We start from the raw sequence: 13,718 nt of genomic DNA, 5'->3' as shown, positions 1-13,718 counted from the left end.
AAACAAATCTGAATTTCACAGTAGAATCATCATCACACGTGTGTTGCGTGAGCAGGTGAGGAACATGTGATTACACGTGAGGGTAAAAAAAAGAACACGTTTGAATGTAACGTCTTGATATTGAACACATGAAAGCTTGAAAAAAAAAGGTCATTAACTTGTTTGTTTATGGAGAATATAGAAAAGAAATATTGTAAAAAAAAAAAAAAGAAAAAGTTGAATATAACGTTTATATCATTAATACGTGATATTAATTCATAGAACTCACGTGAACATAAAAATAAACATGAAAAGAATCAAGGAATCACTATTATTATAAAAAAAATGTAAATGTCATATGTGGGAAAAAAGAATTTAAAAAATAAAATAAAAAAAAAGAATAGAAAGTATTACATGCAAAAACAAAATTATTATACATTAAATCTATGATAGTATATCATATATATATTATATCAAATACATTTTGATTACATGTAAAAAAAAAAAGAAACCTGTGAAAACAAACAATTTGCAAAAATATATAGCATGAATAAATAATACAATTATAAAAAAAAAATAATAATAATAGAAATACAATGAATACAAAAATATTACATATGAAAATTTGCTATATGTAAATGTTAAATCACTTTATTGATTACAAATCAATCAAATATATTTTGATTGCATAAAAAGAAGAAAAACAAATGTGCAAAGAATCACAATGAATAAAAATTAAATTCTTTATTAATATTTATTTGTATTGCACTTTTAACAATGGTCGATGTCCTGAAGCAGCTTTAAAATATGAATTTATATGTTAATCCCTATAAGTTTATCATTAATGAGTGGCAACAGTGGTGAAGGAAAAACTCCCTGAGATGTTCAGAGCAGGGAACCTTAAGAGGAACCGGAACCTCATCCTCAACACCGAATGTTCATTCATTACAATTAACTCATATTGAATGTTACACATTAATGACATCATCATGTCAAAATAATTGGATTATAAAAAGCACCAGCACCATAATTTCCACAAGCGTCTCCAGACCTCTCAAACATCTGCTACTTTTATTTCCATCCTTTCATTATCGTTAGCTAGTTTATTAGCTTGCCTGAGAACAGGTCTGGAAATCAAACTAATCGATCGTAACTTCACAAACTGGCTAGTACACGGCGTTGATGGAACACGGTTACAGAATGCGGTTATCTAGAACGTGACACGATGTAGCTTCACCGCTTGAGATGTGAACAGCAGTCACAGTGGAGATGATCTGGCTAATACAGGCTACATGCTAGTTTCACTTAGCTAGCTTTGTTATTCTGCAAACAGAAATCTGGTTCTGCAAATGAAAGCTAGTAAACAATTCAAAACAATTCTGATGCTCAATGAAACCAGGGTCAAAAGATGAGATAAAGTCCTGATAAATCAGGCAGACTACTTTAAATGCGAATGCTATTTTCATGCTAGTGTGGCTGCAGGAACTTCACCATCATCTACTGTCATTTTTTGAGTAACTCCAGGATTATTAAAGCTGAAGGCCACTGTGACTTTATGCAGTATCGCATGCTAACGCAGATGGAACGAGTCTGTAGATGCTGGGATCCCAGCCCTCGTGTCTTTGTGGTATCGGGGCTCGTTTTCTCACAGAGCAGAGCCAAGATGTTCTGGCAGGGAACCTCTAGAATCAGTTCAACAGCATTCTCACTGCTCGGTGTTTTCGTTTGGCTGTAGATGCAAGTAGCTTGCTTTGAATCATATCAGATCTTTTTTTGCTTCGTGAGGCCAAAAGTCTGTGGACACCTGAGCATTGAATGCCCATCTATATTATGTGGATATGCTGAGAGAAAGTAATCAGTGCATGGTTTAACATCTGATCCAAAAAGTTTTAATTTTTTTCTATATTTTATTCCACAGTAATTACCAAAGATGAGTTTTTGTCAGTTTATTGCTACACTGTATGAGTGTGGAATGTTCTCACTTATATTATAGCAGCTATAAACACTGATTCCCTCATCAGCTAACAAAATATAGTTATAATATATATTATTACATTATTATTATATTTAAGATTATTATATTATTACATTATAATCTTAAATATTATATTATTACATTGGGGAGAGTGGTGGCTCCAGCGGTTAAGGCGCTGGGTTGCCGATCGAAAGGTCTGGGGTTCGAGCCCCGGTATCGCCAAGCTGCCACTCTTGGGCCCTTGAGCAAGGCCCTTAACCCTTTATGCTCCGGGGGTCCCTTACGAGGGAAATATCAAGGTCCGTGACGTCACTCGTGGGGCCGCCTTCCCGTGGGCTCACCACCTGCAGGAGGGACCGTAAGGGACGGTGCTGTGAGGATTGGGCAGCGGTCGAAGGCGGGGGTCTGCTTAGACTGCTGCCCCCGCGACCCGAATTACGGATAAGTGGGAGAAAATGAATGAATAAATGAATGAATATTATTACATTTATCACAGTTATATATATATATATATATATATTATTACATTATTACACTTATCTTAGTTATATATATTATATATAGGGTTATGCAGACACTTTTATCCAGAGCGACACTTATCTCAGTTAAACAGCTGAGCATTTAAGGGTAAAGGGCCTTGCTCAGGGGCTCAGGAGTGGCAGGTTGGTGAGGCTGGGATTTGAACCCATGACCTTCAGATCCAAAGTCCCTTCATTTTATGAGAAATAAATAAAACTACAAGGAAGCATAAACTGCTCTATCCAGTTTTACCTGTAAATGCTACAAAGTGCTGAGATTTAATAAATGAAATAACACATCACTTTATCCACACAGTTTCATGAGCTGTTATTAATGAATTATAAGATATCAGAACGAGTGCATTAATATCATCCTCATTCTCGTCCTCATTATCAACACCTGATATTCACTCTTTATTGTTTTATCATTATTGAGGTTTTTTGTTTGCTGATGGAGACTCGAGTGAACATGTTTATATGAATAACAGTCCAAATTAGTGAAGAAAAGATCAGATCATTTTACTCACTTTTTTAATTAGTGACATTGAAATGAACTCATCTTTTTTGAGACATTTAGTTCATTTCATTGCTTTGATCAGAAATAAAATAAAACATAACATTTTATTAAGCAGATCAAACAACGCGTCTACATACACCAACTTTAACTGTAGTTCTAATCATTTATATATATATATATATTAATGCAGCCAAAGACAAATGATGATAAACAGAATGAGCAGCTTCTGGTCCAGAACATTAGTTCCTTTGTCACATGACTCAATTAACTATTGTTACAATAATGTCAAGATTTGGACCAGGATAATACATGATATAATACCAGGATAAACATTGTGTAGCGTATATAGGAGTCACATGATAAAACGACTCGGACCAGAAGATTCGAGAGATGAACTGCTCAATTCTGTCTCCTGCACAAGAGTTTTTTCGATGCTTTGCTTGTGCGCCTCCAATAGACAAAGAACAAATCGCTCTTTGAGACGACTCGTTCTTCTGAGTCGCATTGAAGACTCGTTTAAAATGAACGAATCGTTCATGATGGTTCTTCGGCCTAACCCTCTACAGTAGCCTCATGGAGCTTCAGGATGCATTGAGTGGGGTCCAGTTAAAGGGAACTGCATTCAGTGGAGAACCAGAAGGTAACAGACATGAGGTTGTTTTGGGGTATGAGCCAGCAACCAGTACAGAACTCATAGCTCTAACACTGGTATAGTTTAATATCATGTAATCTCTGTGACGTGTCATGTACAGTACGTAGAAGTTGACTTGAGATGTTCGAGTAAACTCCGAGCTGCATGGGTGGGCTCTGGAATTTTTTTTCTTACTCAATCCTCCAGTGTGTGGTGTAAAAACAACCCCAGTGACCACCATGCATGAGCAAGTTCCCTGCTAGTCCATACATTACCAAAGCGGCCTGGACTTCATGCCTGAGAGACTCACAAGACTCACGATTTTCCCACAGCCCAAGATAACTGGGTCAAGCCACTGTAGCCTTTCCCATAATTCCTTCCTGCTTTCCCAGCATGCACTTATGGGGTGAGTCCAGACAGTCTGGAATGGCGGCTGATATAATTCAGACTGTGATCTATCAACAACTTAAAAGATAGAGAGAGACAGAAAGAGAGAGAGATATATAGAGACATATAAGAGATAAACAGAAATGTACAGAGAGAGAGAGAGAGAGGGAGAGAGAGAGAGAGAGAGAGAGAGAGAGAGAGAATATGATACTTTTATTGTTAATTTTTTTTTATCTATTTATTGTTACATTTGAATGTTGTGGAACATCTGAAATTCAGGTTCCTGGTAATATGAACTCTTAAGTTAAATGACACACACACACACACACACACACACACACACACACACACACACACACACACAGACACACACACAGAATACATAAATCTCTGATCCAGTTTCATCCAGTATGAGACAGCTATTATACACATTTCCCAATAGTGATGAAATGTCCATGAACGATTCGTTCTAAAATGAACGACTCGACTCTTCTAGTCCGAGTCATTCGTTCTTTAATCACGTGACTCCCAGATACGCCATGCAGTTATATATTCATATATAGAATTTATTACAGCTATAGCTGGTGTATGTAGATGTGTTGTGGATCTGAAAGTGTAACATCTTGTTTTATTTCTGATCAAAGAAACTAAATGAACTAAATGAATCAAAAAGATTTGTTCATTTTGATGAACGAGATAAAAAACCGAGTCACTTAAATGATCCGATCTTCCCATCACTGATTCCTAATGAGTTTAATGAGCTCCATGAAGCAGTTTTGTTTGTAGTGGAACTTATACGGTAAATACTGTGATTTTCATGGGTGGAGAAGAAAAGGATCAAATGAGAAACAGGAAGTAAAACAGCACCAGGATGAAACTCCAACAGCTTCATTACCACAGTAGTAGAGACATATAGCCATATAGTGTATTTTCTCATGCACTGAATGTGTGAGCATGTTGGTATAAAATCCTCCCTCGGTGTGTATGTAAAAAAACCCTGCTGTATTTTATCCACGTTATCTACATATTCATCATCATAAACACCAACGTGTGGACGGGCATGAAAGACGAGGACGGGAGACAGCCCGTGGGTGAGATGGTGATGGTGTGAACGTGACAACGTCCTACACCCAATCCAACACTCCACGCTTTCATTAGTGCTTTAACGACTGCATTAGACAACATGAATATTTCATGCGTCTTTGTGCCGTAAATGAGTTAGAAGATCTCAGCTCGTAGGAGACAAAGCCTGCTCTTCTAGTGACGTGAGCGAGCATGAGCAAGACCTGCTGAAGATCAAACATCGTGAGTAAGAACACATTAAACACACACACATATTCAAATCTGAGCTTGACACAATAATTTGTCCTCATCAGAATGCTGTTTGAAGATTTGTTCGTATTTATTTTGCCCACTTTTGTGACTTTTATTGAATTCTATCCCACTGTTGGAATCCCGACTTCTGATTGGTTGAAAAGCACGTGTGATCATCGCTGTGGTGACGGTTTCTCAATCGATTGTTTAATATTTACGGAGGAAGGAGTCTCCAGTTTTAACACTTCGCAACACTCAGAGGTAAAACTGCACCTTTCATTTTCATGTTGAGGACAATGGACAGTTCCTTTCCGGTTTCTTGGGAACATAAAAAGCAATTTGGCCAAAAGTATCGGGACCCCTGACTTTTCCACCCAGATGTGGTTCCACCCAAATCTTTGCACAAATTCAAGGCACATAATTGTATGGGACCTCTTTGGATGCTGGAGCATGAAGTTTTTCCTTCTCTTAGAGACTTAAACCTGTTCCAGTTTTTATTTTGTGGATGAAGCTACCTCCATGAAGATCTGCTTTTCATAGGTTGTGAATGGATGAGTGCTCTTCACCTGAGACTCAAACCCAGCAAAACTGAACTGTTGGTCATCGCAGGTGATTCATCTCCAGGTCAGAATCTCAGAATATCCCTTTTCAACTCTCTGCTCTCCCCTTCAGCCACAGGTTAATCATGGACAATATTTCTAAGCTAAGAAATATGTTATCTATATCTGATGCATTACTAGGTGGATGTCCTGCATCGTTAATAAACAAGCTTCAGTTAGTTCAGAATGCCGCAGCAAGAGTTCTTACTAGGTCAAGAAAATACGATCATATAACCCCAATCTTATCGTCCCTACATTGGCTTCCTATTAAGTTTCGAATAGACTACAAACTACTGCTACTCACTTATAAAGCACTAAATAGTTTGGCTCCCATGTATCTTTCCAGTCTCTTAACACGCTACAATCCGTCACGCTCCCTGAGATCTCAAAACTCTGGGCTTCTAGTAGTTCCTAGAATAGCAAAGTCCACTAAAGGCGGTAGAGCATTTTCACATTTAGCTCCTAAACTCTGGAATAGTCTTCCTGACAGTGTTCGGGGTTCAGATACACTCTCCCAGTTTAAGTGTAGATTAAAAACATATCTTTTTAGCAAAGCCTACACATAACACACATAACACACATCACATATCATAACCTTGTGCTCCAGAACATCTGATCACCTGCACATTATCAACTTGTGCTGTTAATATCATGAACAGCAGCTACGCTAATTCCTCTCCACTGCTTCTCTTTCTCTCCCCATCCCGAGGCATCCTGAGGTTTGGCCAGCTCCAGTCACGTCCCACCTCGTGAAGATTATGGACCTATGGATGATCATGGAGAAGTAGATGCCGAGTGTTTAAAGGCCCTGGCATGGAGAAGCTGATGCTGGATCTATGATGATCACAAATTGTTCTGTATTGTTGAAAGATTTATGACCAAACTTTTGATGTCACCCATATGAGGATGGGTTCCCCTTTGAGTCTGGTTCCTCTCAAGGTTTCTTCCTCATATCATCTAAGGAAGTTTTTCCTTGCCACTGTCGCCACGGCTGCTCATCAGGGACAAACGCACACCATTCACCTTCACTGTTGTTTTCTGTAAAGCTGCTTGGAGACAATGTCTGTTGTGAAAAGCGCTATACAAATAAACTTGACTTGACATGACTTGACAATCCACTGTCCTTCAACTGCTCTTCTCCAGTATGTTGCTAGTGTGGCTCGTTCCCGATGGTTTCTTCTCTACAACATCAGAAGGATTCAATTGTTTCTATCCACACAGGCTGCTCAGGTGCCTGTTAAGTCTCTTGTGATTTTGAGACTGGACTGTAACTCTCTGGCAGCTTGACCTCTGAAATCTATTCTGATTGCCTTCAAGAGAGAGAAATGTAAAAGGGTTAATGGAAGGATGACCGAATGCATAGGACCCTAATGTTCTTCTTCTTTCGGCTTCTCTCAATAGGAGCCTTCACAGTGGATCATCTGTCTCCATACCCCCTAGCCTCTACATCTGCCTCTTTCACACCAACTACCTGCATGTCTTCCCTCACCACATCCATAAACCTCCTCCTTGGCCTTCCTCTTTTCCTCCTTCCTGGTGGCTCCATCCTCAGCATTCTCCTACTGATATACCCCATGTCCCTCCTCTGCACATGTCCAAACCATCTCAATCTCACCTCCCTCACCTTGTCTCCAAAACGTCCTACATGCACTGTTCCTCTAATAAACTCATTTCTAATCCCCGCACAGGAACCGAATCATCAGGTTAAATCAGGTAGTGCACTGAAGTATGGTGAGGATTAGAATGTATACCCTGGTCAGTGTGAACACTGGATTGTGATTGGCTAGAAGGTGTTCAGGTATGAATGCTGGATTGTGATTGGCTGGAAAAAGTTCAGGTGTGTGTTTAGATCAGGGGTCTACGGCCAGCAGGCCGAATACGGCCCGTACACCCCCACATTTGGAACAGCCCTTTAAACCATGCCAGAGACATATTTTGAAAATGTAATTTTAAAGATAATTATAAATAAAGTTGATAATAATTTATTAATGTTTTTTAATAGCACTTTAATTAAAAGTTATTAAAGCACCAACAGTTGATTGTTGGAGATATCGGCTATCAGCAAAAAAATCCATACCAACAGTTTTTCCGGGTTCCAGTCCACTGTAATTATGAGAGCGCCCTCTAGAGGTGAATCACTGACACTTTGTGCTGATTGTGCTCACACCTGAGACTGCTCGCTGCACGGAGAGCGCTATATAATATTTATTATTTATCATTATTTATTATATATTTATATTTATTAATTAATATAATTATATTCCTTTATATAATTATGTATTTCTTTATCATATTTTCATGATGCAGTACTGTTTATTTTTTATTTTCATAATGAAGTTCAGTACTATTTCACATGGTGTGTTATGTTTGTATCCATTTTAAAAACTCTCGGATGATTAATCAGTTATCGGCGAATACGATTCGGCCGAGCGATCGGTATCGGAAAAAACACTATCGGTCGACCTCTAGTTATTACAGTAGCCTTATTATTTGTTAGATTCACCCACCAACCATATGCATAAGTAAGTAAATATGCTTGCAATAGCAAGAATCTGAAAAGAATTTATTATAATAGTAATAATGCTCTTTTAATAGGTGATGTATCTCTTGAAAAGTGACGCTCTTACCTACATCAGTACCCTGACTTTATTGAGGTTGAATAAATCTCCACATAATCTAGTGGAACATCTTCCCAGAAGAGTGGAGCTTATTATGAGCGCAAATGGAGACTAAATGTGGAATGAGATGCTCAGAATGAGGCATGTAGAAATCTTATTTTCAGGTGTCCACATATTTTTTTTTAAAGATGACAGATTGTGGTTTTTACACTTGTACAGTCCTGAATGAAAAGAATCCTGTAGATCTCTTTCTTCTCGAACCATCTGCTGACATTTAGAGGCATCAGGTGTAACACATAACCACATCATTTTCGATGTACTGATTTGACTCTTGTGCAGAAGAAATTTCCTTATTTTTTTAGCGTTTCTTTTCCTCAAACCTTTCATTTTAGCAAAATGGTGAAAAGAAGAGTCTCAGGAGTGCATATGTTTTATTCATACTAACTCTTCTGAATAATGTCCTTAATATTTTGCCTTTTTTGTGTCCAGAAGCTACAAAAATCCATTTCTTAGTAATTCAACCAAAAAAAAAAGAAATCTGAACCAGTCATGACCTGGAATACGGGTTTGCTCTTGTTGCTCCTGCATCTCTAATGCCAGCTTCCAGATTTAGTTTGACAGATCAGGTCGTAAATGTGGTCTGAGTGAGGGAAAGTCATGATTTGAGGACTTCTGGTGCTACCTGATTCCAGGAGGAACTCTGAAAAGCATTTGTTCACATTAGTGATGGAATTTTGGATTTATAGATAAATTCAGCTGCTTTAATGTTAATGATGGGATATGACGACGGTCGGACGAGAAAGAAGAAGGTGAAGACTAGGAGGATTTCTGAAACACAGAGAGAATGAGGAACCTGAAGAGGAAAGGTCTTATCCCCTGTCTTCCCCTCACCTCGGCCCGTGCTGCATGTGTTTCCCTGAGCGTGGGCGTGAGTGGGTGGATGCGTGCCCGTGGGTGGATGTAAGAATGGTTGTTAGGGGCAACGTGGAAGTGGAGCGGCAGAGCGACCTCCTATCTTTGCAGAAAAGCAGAGACGGAATTATCATCCGCCCCCACCGTGCCTGCGCCGTATCCAGCCTGGTAATTATACCATCAGTGCAGCTCCGGCGTCCCGAAGGGAACAGGAGCCAGAGGTGACTGGGATTAAACACAGAGGCGGTTTATTCAGGCTTCCCTGTGAGTCATCGCCTCACGCCGTAACCACACGCTCGCTCCGAATGAACTGCTTGAGTCTTATGTGTAAATGTCGGGAAATAACTAATACTTATTCTCAATGGATTTGCAGACTGAAGGAAAAGAAAAAAAGCTAATTAAACAGAGCATTGAACCAACCAATCAGGACAAAGTGGTGGATCTAATCAACACAGGAGAACACTCCCACTGAGTTAACTTTCACTAATTGTGAGCATGTTTTAAGAAGGATTTTTGGGTTGTCGGTTTTAAAATCGTTCTGAAGATATAGTGCTCATCTCAGAAATCGAGTGGGGTATGCTAACACGCTCAGAGTAATGCGCTACCTGCCCTCTTCCACATACATGAGCTCACAGACATGTACATAAGCTCACAGACTCCTGTAATTGTCTTATGCCACTGTGACTGATTTTGGATAAATGATAAGCCCCTCCCACCTAGAAAGCAATTTTCTTGAAGACTTTTTGCACAGTGTTTTAAGTGTACATTTTTTGACATAAAGTGTTTTTCTCTGGATGGAAATGGATATCGATGATACGGTGGTTAATAGTGTTCATAATCTGCAATCGTTTAGTTTTAACTGATGTACGCAAACTCGCAATGTAGCATTCACACCTGAACTCCTTCCAGCCAATCACAATCCACTACTCATACTGGCTTATATAAGGACAGAAATAACAACATAAAAGTCAAGCTTGATGCTTTAATGTGATTTTTTTAAACAAACAAACATTTTTGAAAAAAAAATTATAATAATTCGGAACATAAAAAAAAAAAACTACAACACCCTGGATGCAAATATCTGCACACCTCTTCATAATGGGGTTCCAACTGTCCCCAAAGTAACCACTCGCATTCACAAAGAGGTCGTAGGTAAATAACAATCCACCTGCCATCATTTACAGTGATTTTGATTAAAACTAGAAGAAAGTCAGCTGTTGCGCTAAGATTTGACTTTTAAAGAGACTTAACATATAAAAGTAACCAATCAGGAAAGAGGGATATAAAAGAATATGAATGTACCATGGAACAGTATCAAATCCTTTAGCAATGATCATAAAGGCTACCAAGAGGACAAAAGCCACACTGAAGAATTAGAGGAAGTTCTGGTAGGCACTGGACAATATACATTTTCTTCAGCATCTTCAAATGTTACATTCACAATGGACATTGTCCCAAAACAGCTTTATGAAGGTTAAATTTATATACATTTTTTTTTAAATAAATTAGTCGATAAGTTTATACCTAATTAGCGAACCAAATGTGACCAATGGGAAGAAAAAACCTCCTTAGATTATATTAGGAAGAAACCAAACTCAATATGAAACCCATCCTCATCTGGAAAAGTCCATTTATTATAGTTCCATCATTGTTAAGGTTATCAACAAAGACTCATGTGTAAAGCTGTTCATGTCTTGAGTTTAAATTTTAAAGGAACCTCATGGATCTTTAGACTGTTCATGGAGAAGCATCCTCAGCTGCAGGGAGTGATCTCCAATTGAAAAGACCTTCATCCAGTGGTAGGGCATAAGGAGGAATCAGGCAGGTCTGGAAGAAAGAAAGGGACAGGATCAATATGGGATGACATTTAAGGCAAAAATGTAATACTTTATTCCATCAGTTAATAAAATCGACTGTTCAGAGTGCATTAAAGGTTTGTGTTGAACAGAGAACATCAGAGAAGTTGCAGCTTCACCGCAGGACCATGTTGTTATGGAATACAGTCGAGACATGGCCTAGCCTACCCAGGAGGATTAAAGAATGGTGATCAGTTTTACTGGGGTAGTTCACTGTTAATAATTTAACATATTACGGTACATAATTTAGCAAAACAGAGCAATTTTTACTACCATAATGTATAAACTGTACAGTTTATCTGTATGTTATGGTGCGTAGGCGAGTGGAGGGCGGAGCATTACGCTGCTACGTTTGCCTGCTGCACGAAATGTCAAATATTTTTGTTACAATTTTGTTGTATCGCTATCGTCAGCGGAAGATTGCAAAATTGTAAGTTGAACCAGTGTAACTTTTTCTGTAAATGAAGGAATTCAGCGCTATTTCAGCTTTTACCATAGCGATTTAGTATGTCATAGCTACTTTATGTATTTAATCTATATAAATAAATCACTCAGTCAATCAATCAATCAATCAATCAATCAATCAATCAGTCAATCAATTTAGAATTTATAAACTTTTAGCGCTAAACCTGAAATAAAATCTTTTTTAAAAAATTGACATACATCTCAGTAACCCATTAACTGACATAAAAAGGATGAAATGTGTTTTCTGGGGAAATAAAACTTCTTTTATTTTGTGGGCGGAGCTTAATGCGTAATTTTCAAATGACAATTTAATTAAATAAATCAAATTTTACCAATGCACTACATCTTTTTTATTTTATAATTTTTTGTTATGTCTATTTTTATTATAGTTTTTTGTTTATTATTATTGTTTTTATTATTATTATTATTATTATTATTATTATTATTTGAAAACTAAATGGATCTTTTCTCCCATTCTTCTCTTCATCGCACGTTTCAATCCTCGACTGTGCATCGAAATGCTGAGTCACACATCTGCAGCTGTCTGATGGACAAATCCAGGACTCGTCTGTAGAAAACATTCATCGCGGTCTGTCAGGTTGACGATGTGCTGAATTTACACTGTGTATTCAAACAGAGGAGCTCTCACAGCTGGATACGTGTCTCTGAAGCAGCGGAGTTTTCATTAATCTCACTGCCTTTATTCCCTGACTAATGGAGCTCGTCTGTTAGGAATAAATACGGGGAATATTAGCTGAACTAGCAGCCGGAATGAACATCATGCCTTTCTTCTACAGAGTGTTTTTCCTCAGCGGTGTTCTCAAAGACAGCTCTGTTTTTATGATCATTACAGTTTAATTAGTTGTTGGTGTTGGACATTAACCAGCAAATACAAGAAAATACAGTAGCTGTGAAAAGTGTGGAGTGTTTTATGGTGTTTGAGAAACACGTCCATGTTCCTTTTGTTTCTATGCAACAAACTAAATAATGTAACGATCTAAAAATTTTCTCCAAACAAGTCTATAAATGTCCAGATGTTCCACTTTACTCTTAGTGAAAAATCCTCCGTTAGCATGAAGAACAGCTTTCCACACTCTCAGCATCCGGACACTTCGTTTCTCCAAACGTTCGGCTCATCGTCTTGTTGTACGGTGAAGTCGGTTCCAATGCGCCACAGTAGAGACAGAACTGCATGGTGTTGAAGTGTGGAATGGGAGCCATGTTGGTTCTGAATTCATTTTACTTTCCAGGACCTTTTCTTCTCCAAAACAACCACAAACCATGAAACTTCCACCTCCATGTGTGACTGTATGATCCTATCACACCATACCACACCACACCACAACAAACCACCTTTCTTCTTCTTCTTCATCAACATCATCTTATTATTATTATTATACATTTTATTGAATTTAGGGGTGAAACTGTGAAATCTGCATCACACATTTTACTGGGTTTTTCTTTACTGTAAATAATTTGATATAAATTTTCCCATCCACTGAAACATTATAAGATTCTTTGTGGAGATTCGTGGCATATAATTACTTCAGGTTCCAGGATCAGCAGCGTTTCTGGGCATAGGCAAACTAGGTGGTCTCCTGGGTCGCAACCAGCTTGGGGGACGCAAGTGAGCACCCCCTGCCGCTGCCCTCGGCCTCGTCTATTTTTTTATTACTTTCCGGATTTTTTGCTCAAGTGTAATGTACAGTATATACAAAACCTGATTCCAAAAAAGTTGGGACACTGTACAAATTGTGAATAAAAAAGGAATGCAATAATTTACAAATTTCAGAAAATTATATTTTATTCACAATAGAATATAGATAAAATATCAAATGTTGAAAGTGAGACATTTTGCAATGTCACGCCAAATATTGGCTCATTTTAGATTTCATGAGAGCTACACATTCCAAAAAAGTTGGGACAGGTAGCAATAACTGAAATGTA

The 13,718-nt window shown here is 38.1% G+C and overlaps 2 protein-coding genes across 2 annotated transcripts in view; one reads left to right on the top strand and one right to left on the bottom strand.

Moving 5' to 3' along the window:
* LOC310734916 (G-protein coupled receptor 26-like) overlaps nt 1-5,162 on the bottom strand; it is a gene marked incomplete at its 5' end in the record, with an annotated part of 19,494 nt that extends 14,332 nt beyond the window's left edge. The window contains one exon of the mRNA XM_083557396.1: nt 5,056-5,162. Within this exon, the coding sequence (XP_083413522.1) occupies nt 5,056-5,162 (107 nt within the window). The remainder of the gene's footprint in view (nt 1-5,055) is intronic.
* The window catches only part of LOC310734895 (uncharacterized protein), a gene marked incomplete at its 3' end in the record, with an annotated part of 265,495 nt that overhangs the window by 37,751 nt on the left and 214,026 nt on the right, over nt 1-13,718 (top strand). The window lies entirely within an intron of this gene.

This window comes from Silurus aristotelis, assembly GCF_946808225.1.
Source record: "Silurus aristotelis genome assembly, chromosome: 12".
Classification (NCBI taxonomy): Eukaryota; Metazoa; Chordata; class Actinopteri; order Siluriformes; family Siluridae; genus Silurus; species Silurus aristotelis.
The sequence above is the reverse complement of the archived record's forward strand: the minus strand, read 5'-3'. Positions and strand labels throughout refer to the sequence as shown.